This window comes from Scomber japonicus, chromosome 12 (genome assembly GCF_027409825.1).
Source record: "Scomber japonicus isolate fScoJap1 chromosome 12, fScoJap1.pri, whole genome shotgun sequence".
NCBI classification, from domain to species: domain Eukaryota; kingdom Metazoa; phylum Chordata; class Actinopteri; order Scombriformes; family Scombridae; genus Scomber; species Scomber japonicus.
Window position 1 is genome coordinate 6,418,717 of NC_070589.1, and position 19,875 is coordinate 6,438,591.

The 19,875-nt window shown below is 38.5% G+C and overlaps 2 protein-coding genes and 1 long non-coding RNA gene across 3 annotated transcripts; all 3 read left to right on the forward strand.

Annotated features, from left to right (window-relative positions):
- The first annotated feature begins 399 nt into the window (after positions 1 to 399).
- dpydb (dihydropyrimidine dehydrogenase b) lies at positions 400 to 15,118 on the forward strand. Its single transcript, XM_053329740.1, has 25 exons — positions 400 to 722; positions 3,140 to 3,250; positions 3,380 to 3,462; positions 3,970 to 4,057; positions 4,208 to 4,369; positions 4,701 to 4,897; positions 5,730 to 5,811; positions 6,108 to 6,195; positions 6,465 to 6,572; positions 6,755 to 6,924; positions 7,018 to 7,228; positions 8,236 to 8,420; positions 8,873 to 9,088; positions 9,635 to 9,799; positions 9,908 to 9,976; positions 10,092 to 10,175; positions 10,328 to 10,448; positions 10,561 to 10,680; positions 11,346 to 11,488; positions 11,677 to 11,731; positions 11,833 to 11,954; positions 12,909 to 13,058; positions 13,233 to 13,295; positions 13,689 to 13,766; positions 14,524 to 15,118. Exons 1-25 carry the CDS (start codon positions 693 to 695, stop codon positions 14,686 to 14,688), a joined length of 3,066 nt encoding a protein of 1,021 aa, XP_053185715.1. The 5' UTR covers positions 400 to 692; the 3' UTR covers positions 14,689 to 15,118.
- A 2,691-nt stretch (positions 15,119 to 17,809) lies between these two features.
- On the forward strand, positions 17,810 to 18,219 carry LOC128369505 (uncharacterized). Its single transcript, XR_008322015.1, has 3 exons — positions 17,810 to 17,836; positions 17,942 to 18,057; positions 18,162 to 18,219. It is a non-coding gene; the product is annotated as an uncharacterized LOC128369505 (long non-coding RNA).
- Positions 18,220 to 18,239: 20 nt separating this feature from the next.
- Positions 18,240 to 19,852, forward strand: LOC128369560 (SUN domain-containing protein 3-like; the record flags this gene model as incomplete). Its single annotated transcript, XM_053330636.1, has 4 exons — positions 18,240 to 18,338; positions 18,465 to 18,554; positions 18,812 to 18,928; positions 19,748 to 19,852. Coding segments are annotated over 4 exons (411 nt in total), but the record flags the coding sequence as incomplete, so codon positions are not given.
- Between the last annotated feature and the right edge of the window lie 23 nt (positions 19,853 to 19,875).

Genomic DNA, 19,875 nt, shown 5'->3' on the forward strand with positions numbered 1-19,875 from the left:
CTGCTACGCACTGTTACCATTATCTTCTTATTAAAATGGATGAATGAAATCTGCTGACTCGTACCAATAAATGTAGACAGTCTGTGCCAAACTCTAATCAATGTTTTACTTGCACTCGTTCACATTATGTCTATTAACTTGCACGTCCTCATTTCCCCCTTTTTGTTCTTCAAATCTGTGTGCTTTAACATTTTAAGGATTACTCTACAGCAGAGTCCAGTGGAGGAGAGTCTTTCCTTGAGACAGGCATGAAGGAGTTAAACACAGATTTATGTCGATGAAAGGAAAAATTGTGAAGCAGGGGCCTCCACTTCCCCTCACAAGAGGTGGAGTTTGGACCTGGCAGTTTACTATTGTCATTGTTTGATTTACCCACAGCACAGGTGCAATGTACCCTGAAACCCTGCTCACTGTCCAGCTCTGTTGAACTTCAACCCTGACAGAGTGCTATCTGTTCTGTCTGTCAGTCCACCTCATTGGTGGCTTTAACCAGCCAAGTCATTGTCTGACATCTGTACTAGTGAGAGGAGTTGGCCTGATAAGGAGAAGTCAGCTTTCAGTTAGTTCCACTTTGGGAGCAGAGCAGTCCCGGACAGTGCTTCGGACCTCTAATCCTTGACCAGCAACGATCTTCGGGACATCTTCACAAAGCATTTTGAAAGCTTTCACGGCTCAAACCGGACAGAAGCATCATGTTGAGTAAAGATCTTCCAGACATTGAGGTAACTTGTGTGTTTCTTGTTTTATTAACTGTCTTCATGATCTGCAGATAGCAAGTTGGTGTGGAGTATAAATCCACCATGAACACAATCAATTGACATATCTTGGTTTAAATGAATCTTCATAATGTAGACTAGCAGTGCATAAAGTGTCAAATTGGTTAAAATAGTCTAGACTAAAAGATAAAATGATGCATATTCTGAAAGGTGTAAAAGATTTTATTGTGGCTGTTCTGCTAATCACTGATCTTGGATTATAAACCCCAAATTATGATATAAAATGACAATCCTGGGTGTACCAGGAAGAAGATAACAGAAGACTCTAATGTTTGCTAATCCTAACATTTTCCCCATTGTGTTCAAATTACATTCTCTGCATGTAAATGGAATAAGAGTCCAATTAAAATGTAACTATCCTGCATATGCTTAGAGTGACCCAGGCTGCATTGTTCCCATCTAGATCCCTTTGATATGGTTCAGGTTGCAATAGTTAAGTGTATACATGCTGTGGGTGAAGTTAAGGTGAACAATCTATTCAAAAGAAAATGTAAAACTAATCATATTAAACTGCTGTAAGTGTCACAAAATCATTTTCAAATGAATTAGTCATTGAAGTCAAGGTGACCTCCACAAACTGCAGGTGCAAGAATGTTTCCCAAGTATTTTATCTTAGGGGATTAACACTTTTAACAGGACGAGACTAATCCATGGCCTCATAATGTTGCACACATGACTGAATCCATGTGGGACAGAGGTAATGGCTGTAGTTTTCAGAAGAATGACACTTTCCCAGAAAAAAACTGGCCACCACTAAAGAAAGATGAGAGTGAAATTGGAAACAGCACATTGGTCATTCTATTGATTGCATGTATTGTAGTACATGTTTCTTATCCTAGCTGGTCTGTGGTGCTTTAGACTGTGCATTTTGTCCCCATCACTTACATTGCAAGTACATTATGGTCAATATGAACAGGAGGAATGATTACAACAAGAAAAATATGTTTTAATGTTCATTTGATCACCTGATTGTTGATTTAAGACAAACTCGAAAAATTGTGAACTCATCCTTTAAATTGATAGATTTTAACATAAATGTTGCCTACAGCAGCTTTAAAGGCCAATAGAATTGTTGATTTGTGGAATATACTGTACATTTTATGACAGAACATACAGCACTGATTGGAGTTGTAAGCCCTATTCTTTTCTAGAGAGTATGCTAATATGCCACATGAACATGTTTAACCATCACATACTGTTCAGGTCAAATTTAACCTGTTTTGACATTTAACAGCTGCACGAAAATGAAAATATTTAAAATGTTGTACTTTTGTATAGGTGCTACACATTTTTGTCCAAATTTGATCCACCTATCTATTGTATCTATTACCATGTGTTTTAGTGAAATGAATAGTTCATAGTTTGAATAAGATTTATTTTATGATGTAGCAGTGAAGACTGATGGCTCTAATGGTTCTACAATAAACCCCACACTTCCATAAAGTTCTGCTCATTTTACCTTTCCATAAAATACATTTCCATCATGTTATATTTTCATGTCTTAGGTAAAACAGGACATGATATTGTGTGATAGGAGCTGTTTTCTCCAAAAATGAGTGATGTAAAAGCTAAAGAATACACTCTCTCTGCTCTCTGATATATGAATCAAGGTTTAATCACATTTATTGATCAGTCAGATTGACTATTGATGCTTTAGTATAGACACTTTTTATGAGGGGAACATACTGCAAGGGTGTAGAATATGATCAGTATGTAAGGATTAACATTGAGGATTAAAAGCATAAAAAGTCATTTTATGCAGTCCTAATATGACCTCATGTTATGTAACAAGCCATGTGCTGTGTTGTACAAGTGGTAGATAAGTCAGCACGTGTAGAGATGGTGCAATAGATTTAATGGATAATGGAGTGAGCAGCAGGTAATAACTCAAAGAAAACGCTCTAAGTGCAACCTGATCATTAGGAACATGATGGGAAATGGGAAATTTGGGGCAATTAAATTCAAATTGGTGATGATAGTACATTTTAGAGATTAGTTCACTTTAAATAATGTATTTGATCCAGTTATTTTCTCCAGATAAACATGGGATTATATATTAACATGTTCAGGACTGTAAATCAATACCTTAACTCAAAACCAAAACAATGAAAGAGAATCCCGGAGCGTCTTGCTGTTTTAACCAGATATTTTTTCACGTGAGATAATTCATATCTTCATTTCCTCTGTTATGGATTCATCTGACAGCACAATGACCTGGCAGCTCCTCATTATCTTATCACCTTGACCCCAAACAAGCAAACTTCCTAGAATGTTCCATGTGTTTCTGTGTTTTTTTCTTTGCAGATCATTGTGTGTATGTATGTATGTGTTGTTGATCTTTCTCAATGCTTTTTTTTTGACAGAGCATCCTGGCTCTTAATCCCAGGGTGAAGACTCATGCCCAGATTATGTCAACGGCAAACAAGAAGAAAGAAAAGAAACACTGGAAGAGAAACCCTGAGAAGAACTGTGATGTGAGGGATAGCACTCAAATACACACTAAACTTAACAACAAAACTAAACTTAGCATAAGCTTAGATTTAATGTGGCTTTAGTCTAGCCAGAGAATTTGTTTAATATTTTCTTCTCTTTCTTTCTTTCAGTCCTGCGTGAAGTTAGAGAACAACTTTGACGACATCAAACATACGACGCTGAGCGAGCGTGGAGCTCTACGAGAAGCACTGAGGTCAGCGTGAATGATTTGAGCTTTTTTTTTTTTTTTTTTTACACAAATACCAGTTTAATCTGACTTAAACCAGCAGTGAAAAGTACATTTACTCATCTACTGTATTTAAGCACAATTTTTGAGGAACTTGTACTTTACTGTAGTATTTCCATGTGATGCTACTTTCATTTCAGAGAGAAATATTGTACTTTCTACTCCACTACATTTATTTGACAGCTTTAGTTACTTTTCAGATGAAGATTTGACACAATGGATAATATAACAAGCTTTTAAAATACAACACATTGTTAAAGATGAAACCAAAAAGCAGTGTGTAGTCAGGCTCACATTTCAGATGTCTATGAATTGTTAACAGCTCCACCAAATACTGATTTTTACCTCTAAACTTCTCACATGCTTTCATTTCAATAAATGTTCAAATTATCCAATATTTCAGCAATTTTAATGGTGCTGATTTCTTAGACCAAACTGAGGCAACGGTCAAATAAAAGTAAAATCTGTGTTTAGGTGTCTAAAATGTGCTGATGCTCCCTGTCAGAAGAGCTGCCCGACTAACCTGGATATCAAGTCATTTATTACAAGTATCTCTAATAAGGTAATGTGAAATACATACACATATTCATAAAGTCATGCATGCCAGTAGTATGACGTGGAAGATGTCTCACAAACAAAGAATGAAGAATACAGAAAATGATACATTGCATAATTGTCATGATCATATCATACATATTTGTGTATATACCAGAACTACTATGGAGCAGCAAGGGCAATCCTATCTGACAACCCTCTGGGTCTGACCTGTGGAATGGTTTGTCCCACATCAGAGCTGTGTGTTGGGGGCTGCAACTTGTATGCCTCTGAGGAAGGACCCATTAACATTGGAGGGTTACAGCAGTTTGCTACTGAGGTACAGTTATCATTGTCAAAAAAACTGTATAAAACATATTAAACCATTTCTGGATTTGAAGCTGTTTGAACTGTTCAACCAAATTATCATAACTCAAGATAACTGGATTTACTGCTTTCATCACAGAAACTATGTTCCCATCTTACAATGTCTCATCTGCCTGTACTTGCTAGTTGTAGCCACAGTGGTCACTCTTTACTTAAGTCATGGTACATAGACCATGTTGTGTTGAGAGGGTTTAGATACGGGTTATTTTATGAATGCAGTCCATGAAAGATCTTGACCAACACAGTATTTTAATTGTATTTTGTGTGTATGTGTCTTTTCTCAGGTATTCAGTAAGATGGGCATCCCACAGATCAGGAATCCTGAGCTCCCACCAGCCAATGAGATGCCAGAGTCTTACCATGCCCCGATTGCTTTGATTGGCTGTGGACCCGCATCAATCAGCTGTGCCTCCTTCCTGGCCCGACTTGGATATGACAATATCACCGTATTCGAGAAACAGAAGTACACCGGAGGGCTAAGGTATCAAATCATATAAATTATAGATCATATCGTATTGTAACGTATCGTAACGTATCGTAATGTATCGTAACATATCGTAACGTATCGTAACGTATCGTAACGTATCGTAACGTATCGTAACGTATCGTATCAACATACAACATACACAAAAAGCAGAGCAGATAAAGATTTTAATCTAAAGTATCAAGTATCACAATAAATAAATGACAATAACTGCTATCAATCAAAAATATATTATATAATAAGGTGTATAAAATGAAAGATGTCGCAAGGTTATCTGACTAAATTCTACAAATGATCTAAATTCACAGTATTTATTTACAATTGTTGCTGATAATAAGGGAGACTATAAAGTTATTTCGTAAAGCAGGATAACCCATTAAGCCAGGCTTATTTCTGTAAGTCAGACTTATTCTCAGCAGATTCTGTTTGATATAGGAGGTTTACATAAGTCTCACCTAAGTAACCATGATAACAGATTCCTCCAACCTGTTAAACTTATGTTAAAATAAATCTGTCAGAGGTCAATGTTCTTGTTTGTTTTGTGCTGTAATATTCTATTCTCTATGTAATATATTTGCTGCTGCAGTTTTGTCTTTACATCCCTGATCTCTTCACTATGAATTAATGGGATCAGTGCTTGACGTCTGAGATTTGTGTTTTAAAGTCATGAAATAAACCAGGCCTTATTTTGTGTGCTCACATTAGCTCCAAATCAGCTTTATGAAACAAAGCATTCTCCTATGTTAGATTATCAGAGCTGCAGGATATCAGTGATATATTGATATGTAAGTCACAAACAATCAACAAATATGTGTATTCTTCAACGCAGCACATCAGAAATCCCCCAGTTCCGGCTTCCCTTTGAGGTTGTCCAGTTTGAAATAAACTTGATGAAGGACCTGGGAGTCAAGGTATGATGTGCACAACTCATATCATACTGACACATATTTATATCAAGTGTCTATAAATTAAAATACTGAAATAGATAAGACCTTATCCTTGTGGTTGGAACATAAAATTGTACTATACTGTACTGTATTTTTGGATATAAACACACACACAAGAAAATAAATGATAAAGATAATGGAATGACAGTATTGGATATGGCATAATAGAGTTAAACCACATTATTAAGACATTCTAATGATTTGCTCCCTTACACAGTCCTATTTAAACGTGTTTGTGTGTATTTGTGTGTACATACTAGGTGGTGTGTGAGAAGGGTCTAGGCATTAACGGAATGTCTCTGACATCTCTGAAACAAGAGGGATACAAGGCAGTCTTCATGGGGATTGGTGAGTGTCTCTCATCATTATAAACAACAGTGATGCATATCATATGTGCATCACATGTCATATTTTATTTTCAATTTGGCACTTGTCCAGTCAAAAGTTTGGACACACTTTCCCATTCACATCGATGAGAAAGTGTGTCCAAACTTTTGACTGGTACTGTATATTAGAGCTTTCAATTACTGCATATACATACAGTAACAATCATATCCATTCACACTGTTTCACACCCTTTTTTCTTGCAATGTGTGTGTGCGTGTGTGTGATATCAGGTCTCCCTCAGGCCAACAGAGCTAAAACCTTCCAGGGTTTAACCATGGATCAAGGCTTCTTCACTTCCAAAGACTTTTTACCGATGGTGGCCTCAGCCAGCAAGAAGGGTACAGAAGTGCACACATACACAGACACAAACATGCAAATCATACATACACAGTTTTATACTGGTGACATCAATTCAACCAACTCACATATGTAGATACTAATGAGATAATTTAACAGTATGTGTGTTGGCTCAAATGTCAAAATCTCACATTACTCTCTCTCCCTGCCTCACTCTGTCTAGGTATGTGTCAGTGTCGCACTTCCCTGCCAGAGTTAAGAGGAGTGGTGATAGTTTTGGGAGCTGGAGACACTGCTTTCGACTGTGCCACCTCTGCTCTCCGCTGTGGAGCCAGGAGAGTCTTTGTCTGCTTCAGGAAGGGCTTCACCAACATCAGGGCTGTTCCTGAAGAGGTACAGTATAGATGAGAGATGGATCATTGGTGGATACTGTCAGGTGGTTAAGCGGATGGATAAATGAATACGAATGAATGTGTTCTCTGTCAGATGGAGTTGGCTAAAGAAGAGCAGTGCGAGTTCTTGCCCTTCCTGTCCCCTCGTGAGGTCATCATGAAGAACGGCCGGGTTGCCGGGTTACAGTTCTGTCGTACCGAACAGACTGAGGAAGGTGACTGGCTGGAAGATGAGGACCAAATTGTCAGGTTGAAAGCCGATTACATCATCAGTGCTTTTGGTTCCATGCTCAGCGACCCACAAGGTAAATTAACCAATCAGATGGAAATAAAGCAAACTGTAGTAGCCCTCACATTGTGAATTACTATATTTTTGATGCTACTTTGATGCTACTGTATTTTTGGGTCTGTCTCCTAGATATTATGGAAATGTAATGCTGGACATATTACGTGGCCTGGTAAATAATGAGCAAATATGAATTAACATATCTGGCAAGTTGCAAAAATGATGACACAGAATGTATCAGTTAAAAGGCAGCTGATATGTTACATGCATTTTAAAACACATAAATATCACCATTGCATCAATTGTGAAAGTAAGATTTTGTATGTTGCGCTGTCTTTGCCTTATTCTATTGCACTAAGTCGTAATGGGCTCATTACTGCCCCCTGAAGCTAAAGGGCGGAATGACCCACTGATATTTGATGGTTCGTGGGTGAGAATTGCAGTCATATAGGGTGTATTTTCCCCCATCTGCCACAAGGGGCAACGATGAACCCATTCCACACAAATAAACTTGAACAAGTAACACAAAAGTTAGATTCATGGTTTATCAGAAGTGTATCAAACATTATTTTTTGGTTTTACAAGAGAAAATATATTTGGTTATTCTCCCCACCTCAATTAAAGAGCAGCAACCAGCCGCTTCACAAAGCTTTTATATGGGAAATATCTAGCAAGAGACACAACATGCTTATTAACATTTAACTGAAATCATGATCTGTCACTAACCACAAAAGTGATTTTGCCTAAACCTAACCACAGTTAGGACTTGATGTGAATCCAGGTCTGTGATGCCAGAGTCCTGTGCTTTGTGCATCCATCATCCACCCCTGTCACTATGGTGTGGTATATAAATGTAACCCATCCTGCAGTCTTAAAAAGCCTCTGAACACAATCCAGTCTGTGATCACATTTGGCATTTAGTATTATATAAAAATCATCATTGAGGCCAGGTTGACACAGCAGGTTAGGCTTGTGATGGGATGTACATGCTGCCTTATAGCTCATCCATATTTTGTGTCTGTGTAGTGATTGAGGCCATGGCTCCTGTAAAGCTGACACGCTGGGGTACTCCAGAGATTAACATAGAAACCATGCAGACCAGTGAGCCCTGGGTGTTTGCAGGAGGAGACATCGCTGGATTGGCAAACACCTCAGTGGAATCAGTGAATGACGGCAAACAGGCCTCATGGCATATTCACACATACATGCAGGTAAATGTGAACCACCGAGATTGTCTCTGCTTTAAACTTATGCCACATCTTTAACATTTAGGACTCATTCTTAATGCTGTAACTTTGAAAAACCTGCACTCTCCTTCCCAGTTTGTGACTGAATTAACACACAGATCTAACATGTTGTGCTGTGGTATGTTCATGTGCAGTAGGACCTACGACTTTTAAGACTTGACAGAAAACTTTTGGTACCAGATTATTCTCTAGATCATATCTAACTGTTATGCTTTTGATATTCAGCGCTTCACAGATGCACATGAATGCATCACAAAAAGAGCAAAGCGATTTTTATTTTTATTTAAACTCTACTACATATATGAATAATGGGGTTTGGCTTTTGGATAGAGACAGATCTAAGAGTACATCACCTCAGGCATAACTTCATAGAACGTAGTATCAATGATGCCCTCTCCCTTCCCTTTCCTCTGCAGTCCCTGTATGGACATAAAGTGGACAAAGTTCCCAAGCTTCCATTGTTCTACAGTGCTATAGACCAAGTGGACATCAGTGTTGAGGTTTGTGGAATTAAGTTTCCCAACCCATTTGGTCTGGCCTCTGCTCCTCCCACCACCAGCACAGCCATGATCAGAAGAGCTTTTGAACAAGGATGGGGCTTCGCTCTGACCAAGACGTTCGGACTGGATAAGGTACACACACACACACACACACACACACACACACACACACACACACACACACACACACACACACACACACACACACACAAACACACACACACACACACATACACACACACACACACACACACACACACACACACACAATCGACTTGCTCTGAGGGGCCAATCAAGTCAGTAATTTGCACACATATTCTTTTCTTTTTTTTTTAACCAAAAGTATTTCTTACTGGAGTTGTTCTGGGTCCAATTAATGCCAACTAAGCATTTTAAAAATTTATTTAGATTTATTTACTCACTTTAGGCATCATGTGGCAATTTGTGGTAGGTTTATTATGAGTTTACAGATACATGTACATAAATTAGTATGACTGAGTATTGACCATGTGAAAAAGAGACTATTTTTAGAGGGTATTTATGAAGTTTAAGGTGTGAGTTGAGAAAAGGCAATCAGTTATTTACATCTGTTGTTAGCAATAGTTGTGAAACTCCAGTATGTCTTTTGGAGAGCACATTACATCACCTAAATGTCCCTTTGTCTTTGTATCCCTGCAGGACCTAGTGACCAACGTGTCTCCTCGTATCGTGCGTGGCACCACCTCAGGTCACGTGTTCGGACCAGGTCAGGGCTCCTTCCTCAACATTGAGCTCATCAGTGAGAAGACAGCAGCCTACTGGTGTCAGTCCGTTGCAGAGCTGAAGAAGGACTTCCCCAACAATGTAAGTCTCCGGTCCCTAGTTTCTATTTCAAAACAAGATGCAGATTTATAGATCATTTATGGAATTGTTTGAATTGTCTAATCTAACCTTTCCCTATCTTTGTGTCAGGTGGTGATCTCTAGCATAATGTGTAGCTTCAACAAGGAGGACTGGACAGAACTGGCCATGATGGCTGAGGTGAGAGAAATGCCAACATAACCTTTCCCCCGTGGTATAATCACCATTTACACATACACAGATTACACTTGTGTTGTTTGGGAAGGTACAAATTAGAGAAATCTGTGTGTTTTAGAAATCAGGAGCAGATGCATTGGAGCTGAACCTGTCTTGTCCTCACGGGATGGGAGAGAGAGGCATGGGACTGGCCTGTGGACAGGTACACACACACACACACACACACTGTAACATACAGTTTATACACAACATACTGTATACAATCTTCGACATCTTGCATTTCTCAAGCAGTTTAACATACTAAATTCTTTGTGTATTGGCGTGTCTGTGTTATTTATGTGTGCTCATCATTAGGACCCAGAGTTGGTGCGAAACATCTGTCGTTGGGTGCGTGCCGCCACCTCCATTCCATTCTTTGCCAAACTGACACCGAATGTTACCAACATTGTCGACATTGCCAAGGCTGCACAAGAAGGTAAACACATTTTAGTAACATCCCTCCTAACCCTAACCCTAACCCTAACCCAGCGTGTGTATATAATGAACATCTGCAGCCATCCATACACATGTTGAATGTTGTTTTACAGGTGGAGCAGATGGGGTAACAGCCACCAACACAGTCTCAGGCATGATGGGACTGAAGGCCGACGGCTCGCCCTGGCCAGGCGTCGGAGCGGGCAAACGTACCACATATGGAGGGGTGTCCGGTGAGGTCACATTAAAACACATACAATCATATACACAAACCCCTTTAGAGGTTGTGGATTCACAGAAGACAGATTGAAAAGAGAATGGTCAAAATGAAAGCTGCACAAGCCTGATTTTTAGTCTCCAATTTGGGTCTAACTCCAGAAACATTGGATCCTACACTTATCCTACACCCATAATGCAACTTCATAGAGTTTTTCGGTGTGGTCTCTCTGCCTGGTAAACACCAATACTTTTCAAACACCTCCAGTTCTAAAGCCAGCTTGTTGGCCTGCAAAGCCCATATCAAACCAACACAATGTAAATGGTGGAGCCCCTCTATTATCATGTTTTGACAGGTAGAGTAGATAGTGGCACATATAATCAATACAGAATGACAACAAAGTAACATACTTTCAGACACAAGTTTAGTTTTTTGTGTTGGAGGTAATTTATTTATGTATTAGCTTGAGTCCAAGACAAATTTCCCAAAGGGGACAATAAAGTATATCGTATTGTATCATATCGTAACATACTGTGCAAGCAAATTTCCACTAGACAGACTTTTAGCAGTTGGATTTGTAGGTAACTTGAATGAATTAAAGTGACACCAAATGTGCACACTGAGCGAGTTCTTGGTGAGACGCTGCTTCCAAGCACTTATTTATATTAAACATGTGTGCAGGTAACGCCATCAGACCCATTGCTCTCAGAGCAGTATCAGCCATCGGCAGAGCACTTCCTGGTTTCCCCGTTCTAGCCACCGGTGGTATCGACTCGGCAGAATCTGGACTGCAGTTTCTTCACGCCGGCGCGTCAGTGTTACAGGTGACAATATTATTTACTACACCTACCAGGGTGAGAGTGAGGTAATGGTTTACACATTCACATGAATCAGTCAGTCACTGTTAATATGATGCAGTTGTTTAAATAATATATTTTTAATTGATTCACAATAAAGAAAGAAAGCTGATATGAATTTGCAATTAAATCGAATTGTTGTCTGATTTCCACAGGTGTGCAGTGCAGTTCAGAACCAGGACTTCACAGTGATAGAGGATTACTGTACAGGTATGTAGAATAACTGTCTTACTATATTTTTTTACTGTTCTGCTGCTGCTTTGAGCTGTTCTCTCCATATGTCACAATACCATCATGGTGAATGTGTTCAGGTCTGAAGACCTTGTTGTACCTGAAGAGCTTGGAGCTGCAGAACTGGGACGGTCAGTCTCCTCCAACAGAGAGACACCAGAAGGGAAAACCAGTCCCCAGATTGGAAGACCTGGTTGGCCAGGTATACATATAATACTAATAATAATGAAAATAATACATTTTATTTATGAAGTGCTACAAGACAAACAAACAAAAACAAAACATAAAACATTAGAAAATAATTAAAATACAAAAGATCTATTAAAATGAAATGTTTTAAGTCCCTTTTTAAAAGTCTCAATAGACTGTGGCGCCCTCAGCTGTTCAGGAAAGGCATTCCACAGACGAGGAGCAGCTGAAGCAAAGGCTCGATCACAATAGTCTAGTCTTGGGCAGAGGGGTCACTTTATCTGCTATCTCTCCTTGTATTATTACTTAAAGACCCCCTTCGGACGTGTTTTAAGACTTATAAAAATATGATGCTTTGGATAGTAATATGGTTTATCTACACAAAATGATTCAAAAGCCTTGTTAAAACCCTTAAAATTACTTTTACAAACTTTTGAAAAATCCAGAACTGATGAAAATGAAAGTTTTTCCATTTTAAAAGTTTACCTATGAGACACAAGATGTCTCCTAGTTCTCCCATCATACTTGTGTAAGTTGAATACTAGAACAGGATGGGCTCCAAAATAGTTGTGATATCAAAAATAATGATGATATGCTGATTGTACACATCTTTAAGTGAAGTCAGGAACCTAGTGAAACCAGTCTTTCTTCGCTCAAACACTGTGTGTAAGAACAATAAGTAAAACACAATTTCTGTGGAAGGGGACTTTAAACTACTGCTGTTGTTTCCTAATTTGTACTAGTCTTCTTTTACTGTACATATTAATGCTGCATTATTATTACCGAAGGGGCACAACCACTTAGCTGACCGTTTCACTAATGTTTCCTCTATTTGGTTGACGTGTGTGTGTGTGTGTGTGTGTGTGTGTGTGTGTGTGTGTGTGTGTGTGTGTGTGTGTGTGTGTGTGTGTTTGTGTGTGTGTTTGTGTTTGTGTGTGTGTGTGTGTGTGTGTGTGTGTGTGTGTAGAGTCTCCCTAGCTTTGGTCCATACCTCCAGCAGAGGACAGACGCCATTGCAAAGTACAATAAAAGCCTCAGAGGAAGCGCTGAGGCTGATGTGAAGGAAACCAACGTCGCCCAGACTAACACGCCAAAAAAACCTGTTCCTGCCGTCAAGGTATAGCGTGCACACACACACACACACACACACACACTCTCTCTCTCTCTCTCTCTCTCTCTCTCTCTCTCTCTCTCTCAGGATGTATTATGCTTTATTTCTAACCAAGTGAACATCTGTGCTTTGTGCATACTGTGTGCATGTTAATATGTGTTGATGTGTGTGTGTTTATAGGATGTGATAGCCAGAGCGTTGCGCCACATTGGAGCGTACCAGGAACTTAACAACACGGAGCAGGTACCTGTTTTTTTTCACACACATTGCAAACACTTTCTTTATAAGATTATACAGGTACATTTGAAGTGAGATTACTGCCTCTAAAATCAACATTGGTGCAATCATTTTTTATCCATAACATCTTGACATAACCCAAACTGTAATTTCATAATCATTAAATAAATATGTGTAAGGTATGAGGTGGAGAGCCGAATATAAAGGCGTCTTCTACCAGGGATAGCTTTTTTCACTAACTGTTCCACAGATACATAATTAGTCCCTATATAAATATTATAGGGATTTTTCATAAGGTGGGAGATGCTGTAACACCAGCAGACATTTATACATATAGAAAGGTCCAAGATAAAATGAAGATAATCTGATTATAACTATGGTCCTTCTCTGTGTTCTCAGGTCCAGGCTCTGATAGATGAGGAGATGTGTATCAACTGTGGTAAATGTTACATGACCTGCAATGACTCTGGATATCAGGTACAGCTGCCCACTGCAGAAAGATAGTTGTCTGCTTCCTTCATTATTTATCTCTTTGTTTTTAAAGATATATCAGCATCAGTCCTGTAATGCGACTACAACATATTACTTTAAATTACCTAAGACAAAGTTCCATGTGGTGTATGTGGTTGGACACTCTCATCAAGAAGTAAAATAGTGGGAATATTTACTTTGTGTTAAGTTTCTTTCTTTATATACATTAAAAATAATACCATTTTTTGCAGTTTAACTGGTGTATTATAATACCTGGGTATAATTTTGCGCTCTGCATCTCTAATTGAACATCATCATCAGTCATTATGTTTTCCATAGATCCTCTGCTACGTTTTCAGTTTTTTTCTTAAAGAGACTGACAAGACACACTCAAATCTATCTTTTATAGGCAAAGTTACATATGCCGAAATACATCACCCGTTACAGATGTTTCCTGTTTTTTAGCCCACACGTCACTGCCTTATCTCTCCCATCATACCTAGCTTCCAAATCTGTCCTTGATTTCCTTCAATCCCACGCTACGCCTGCACACACTCATTGTTCCTTAACTTTTCACCAGAATCTTAACCTTTGCAACATCATACCATACAGAGTGTTTGCCATGATTTGAGAAAAGATTGATGCACTTTAAAAAAGGCAAATGAAAATAGAATAATAGGTTATAGGATTGTTCTCCTTTTCACTTCATATAACCACAGACTCTTTGCTGCTCCTAAATGTTTTCTGCTTATTGTGTTTCCAGGCCATAGAGTTCAACCCAGAGACTCATCTTCCCGTGGTGAATGACAGCTGTACAGGCTGCACCCTGTGCTTCAGTGTCTGTCCAATCATAGACTGCATCAAGATGGTTACCAGGACAACAGCCTATACACCCAAGAGGGGGGTTCCCATCAATCCTGTCTGCTAAAGGAAACACTTAATATTAGAATTTACTGAATTTAATGAACTGACTGAAATTAGCCACTGTGTGTGTAATATGTCACCACTGATAAATCAACCACATGAAATCTGCTGAAAAAAAAAATTTGTTTAACAATTGTAAACATTGTGTGTCATTTAGATGGCATTTAGATTTAAATTCAGCTGACCTTTCAGGTCAAGGATCACAATAATCATAGTAACTGTTTTGATGATTTAACTGTAGATTTGACTTTAATTTGTTTTTTAATTGTAGATTCTGATTTGTTCTCCTTCTGTAAGCATCTAATATTTAATATTCAAAGTCAATTGATATTTACTGTATGTTTAATGTATTCATGTAAAAAGAAATGCAACCATGTTATGGCCTGTGATTTAATAAAGGTTTCCTGATGCAGCAAACCATCTGTATACTAGAAGACAGACTAAAGTGTTTTTTGTTTTGGTTTTTAAACAGACTCAAGGAAGGATATGTGTATGGGACTTTGTATTTCAGTGTTGTACTGGCTAGTCTGAAGGATGTCCAAAAGTTACAGACAATGGTAGAAGAAGTAAAATGCAAACCCTTAATGTAGCAATACTATCATTGAATAACATACACGTTCTGCAATCAAATCATTAAATTAGACAAGCAGTGTTTTAAAAGTACTTTTTTGACTATTACAAGTCAAAGTAACCTTATATAATTAGAATATATGTCAAAATACTTAAACTTGTATGTAAGTTTATGTTACTCTATACTTCTACTCCACTACATTTATCTTACAGATTCAGGTATAATAAAACTAAAATTAGAGATATTACAAAATAAAAATCACAAGAAGTAATAAACTACTTTACTAATATTTACCAAATCATTAACTCAGACTCCATATCTTGACCGTGGGCTATTACAGGGTCAAACTTGTTGGGGCGGTTCCAACCTGTAAAAGACTGGTGAAATCTGCTCCATGCCCTCTATTCTGCATAATAAATACTTTTACTCCAATGGTGAAGTAAAATAATAGCTACATTGTCTTATTATAAGCAGCATTTGGCCTTTAACTGGTCAACAACTTTATATGCTTTATCCAGTATTTTAATATGTAATGTTGTTATGTTATGTTTTATGAGATGATGATATGTTTTATGTGTACAATCTGAATCTGCAAGTACTTTGAGAGGACAGTACTTATTTAAATGCATACTTATTTAAAAGAGTTCCGCTACTGTTTACAGCTACAGTTATATGCCTCCATTTTGGCTCTATTGAGGTTGAATGGAATGAAATTGGAATGGAATTCAATGGAATGTAACAGCAGTTATGTTGCTGGGCGCCGTTTCCAAGCAGCCATTTCAACCTGTGCAGGGCCCTGTTCATCCACAATTTATTGTTTCTTTTCTCTACAGAGTAAAGAGGTGAGTAGTTATCAGCCTGCTTCACACACTCACAACATTATGAACATGCTGTGTGATGATTTACAACGATTGTATTTCAATTCTTTTGGCGTATACTATGAGCAGTATTGATAGATGAGTTATTTTCCTACCAACACAACCAAACATGAAAAAACAAGCTCTGGCACATGTCACAAAGTAAGAGATAAGTTGTTGACAGGTTGGCATTATAACTCATTAAAACATGAATGCAGCTTAGAAAAGGCACCCATTAACTATTGTTAGTAGATATAAAGGTGAAATTGGTGTTTTGTAGTAATGTGTCTTTGTGTTGGGAGTGTGAGCTCTCAAATGAACTTTCATTAATTTTTTTTCTCTGATCATTTTATTGCAGTGCTGCAATCCATTGTGAAAAATATAATTGATAACAATTCACTTCAGGCTCACTAAAAATAGATGTGCTTTGTTTTAGAAAGACATTTAGGGCTGGCAGGGCCAAATCAACCTGCTTGATGGCCCTGGGGCAATATTAAGCTGTGGGCCCCTAATGCCCACCAAGCCCCCCACCCATCCACCCAAGGCAAGTTTGCGATTTCCTTATTTTTTTTGTACTTACATTATGGTGCTGATAGTTTTGGTAAAAGTCTTTCGTCCAACAAAGGTTGCTGAATCCTCCTCTGTGTATCTCCATCAGTTTCCAGTCATGTCACGGCAAAGCTCCCGCCTGGTCTCAATGGGGTACTACGACAGGGAGGAAGACCCTCAGCTCTACAAGGAGAACCCATTCAGGTAAACTGATGTGTGTGTGTGAGTACAATTCTTACAGTATCATAACTTTGTATTTCTGTTGTGTTCTACTTTATTCTACTCAACTGCATTTCAAAGGAATACTTTTTTGTATCTGACCATTACAGTTACTTTACAGAAGCCCCTTCTCAACCAACTTTTCCTTGTAATAGACTAATTTTATCACGTGGTATTGCTCTAGAACTTATTATTCTTCATGTTTATAGATACTCACATTTTTATCCTTGTTCATTTCTGTAAGGGTCTTTCGGAAGAAGAGGGTTCGTCGGCGCTCCGGTGCCAGCACCATCTCTAACATGTCGAGCATATCCTTCGCCGATGACATTGACCACCTGCTGCCCAACAAATGGAGAGGCAAAGACAGTTGTAAGGGAATGACTGCTGAAATGACATAGAAGTTAGTTATCAATATATCTTTACTCTGTTATGAAGCTCTAAACATCCTCTCTTTCCCTGTGTAGACAGAACAAGGTTTAAACACCAAACTGTTGCCACCCTCCTTTTCGTCACCCTAATGTGTTTTGGTAATTAACTAAAAATCACCTCTAGTACACCAGTTTCGTTGAACTATCATGGCATATTTTCCTACAATATATATCTTGACTTGATTTGTGTGTTTCTATTCAGGAGGATGTTCATATATAATGTATGATTCAAGCAGGACCTGTGTCAACCAGACTTCAGGGTGGCCAGAGGACATGGTACAGTATGGTTTCCTATGACATGAAAACGTCTATCACCTTGTAGCTCATCTCACTTGTACACCTTCCCCAGTAATAAACATATTTCTTTTGACTTGTAGGACTGTGCTGTAAATTATATGAGGAAATTCCAGGAGTACATGGTCAGAAATGATATTAAGATGATGCAGATACAAGGGGAGCTGTTCTATCTGAGGGACAAGGCTCTTCCTTTGGCAGACACTATGCCAAATTTTGCTCTGGAATCACAGGGTAAGTCTTCTTTCTCATCTGATCTATCAGATAAAAAGTTTACCCTTGTGTCTTAATGTGGATTCTTTCTGTCTCTGCATGGGAATGATGTGTGCTGGTGTGCAGGTGCCAACATCCTTCACCATCTTACCTCACAAACATATCACAACCAGCCACCACTTGTGACATTTTGGGGAATACCTTTGTGGTATCCATCTGCAAACCCCCGTACTATCATCCAGGTATCGGAAACACCCATACCAACACACACACACATCCAAACATACAATACCTTCTTTTAGACTCTCTTTTTATTCACTCCTTCGTTGGCTTTCTATCTCCTCAGGCACAATCCTCACCTTTGACTCCCGGTCATTGTTGGGCCTTTGCAGGAAGACAGGGACATGTCTTTATCTCCTTGTCACACCCTGTCACCATCACACATGTAACACTGGGTCACATTTCAAGCAGGCAGTCCATTGCTGGTTTCACTTACAGTGCTCCAAGGGAGTTTTCTGTCTATGTAAGTAACACATTTGCCATAATTTTACTGCCGCTGTCCCCAATGAGTTCAGTTTCTCACTATTACACACAGATAGAACCGCAAACTCTTTGTTGGCATGCCATCTTCTGTCTCTTTCTATATCAGGGAATACAGACAGTGAATGGTGGAACGACCCGACTGGGAACATTTGTATACGATCCGAATGGGGAGTCATTACAGACCTTCAAGCTTCCTGTAAGTATCACACCTGCATGAGCAGGTTTTAATCCAGTCACTAGTTCAAATATGGAAGGCCAAAAGAGTCACAATATCCCATTATTATTTTACTATTAAAAAGGAAAATCTACAATTCCACTCTTCTCTTTATCTCATGATTCTCTTTCCTTTTTTTATTCATCACATTCTTGATTTCCTTTTATTCTTGTTTTGTATTCCTGTGTGACCACCCCACCAACTCTCTCAAATCTTTTCTACCTTGTCTCTCTCATAAGGGTCATACAATGGGTGTCTTCAGATTTGTGAAGTTGCAGATCGAGAGCAACTGGGGCCATCCAGAGTACACCTGTGTGTATAACTTTAGGGTCCACGGGACGATACCAATGATGCGCGTAACACCATAAAGAGTCCAAAGAAAATAAAAAAGATTCAAGAAAGCTTTATTGTCAGTGTCTCCTACAACTAAATTGCTGTTGCATCACCAATCAGGTGCTCAGTCACCTGTTATTTCGATGGCTTTTCCTCGATTGAAAGCCATTGAATAAAGCAAGAACGAGGAACTAAGGAATGTTTTTTTTTAAATGAATATGAATATCTATGTGTAACTATCCATGTGTAACTATACATGACATGGCACATGTTGAATTATTTTTTCTTTTTGAACAATTTATCCTTGAGCACATCATTAAGTAGAACTTCCACAATCAAAATCTTCACATTTTCATAGTCATACAGTAATTGATGATAATTTGTACTGTCAACTATCTTATCACCTTCTTCCTTCTTCACTTTGTTCTGTTTTGCCAGGACATAACTCCATAAGACTTATAAGAATAAGAATAATCAGAGCAATTACAAATGAACTGAAACCCCATACTCACTTTAAATAACAACTATGGTTTCATATTATTTTTTCAGTGCATCCCCCAAAACTTGGCAAGAAATCCTATTCAAAACTGTAAACACTAACGTCTCAATAATCAATCTAATTTTTGCCTTTGAATTCTGTGTAAATTACATGTCAAATTTCTTTATCATTGTCATCATCTACTCCAAATAGGTATGTTTCAGCCAATATATATGAAGAATATTCTTTGTCTAACTTGTTAACTTTTATTATCTGTCTGTGGTGTTTTATATATTTCCAAATAAGACTAAAATGACGATGACATGAAGGGTTTTTCATTCTGAGTTACCCTCCTGAACGCCAGGTGGCAGCATTTCACTCAGCGCCACTGTTGGTCTCCAGCAGCCATGAAGACATGAAGAAGAAGAACGCCCATTTTGCTCCACCGTTAGGCGTCCAAGTGTGCTGAAACAGCAACAGACAGAAGAGGAC

What these genes read in the sequence shown, in the direction of transcription:
- dpydb (XM_053329740.1), top strand. Translation starts at nt 693, where the DNA reads ATGTTGAGTAAAGATCTTCCAGACATTGAG. An exon ending in CCGGCGCGTCAGTGTTACAG is followed by an intron (nt 11,489 to 11,676) that starts GTGACAATATTA and finishes TGATTTCCACAG; the next exon opens with GTGTGCAGTGCAGTTCAGAA. An exon ending in AACTTAACAACACGGAGCAG is followed by an intron (nt 13,296 to 13,688) that starts GTACCTGTTTTT and finishes CTGTGTTCTCAG; the next exon opens with GTCCAGGCTCTGATAGATGA.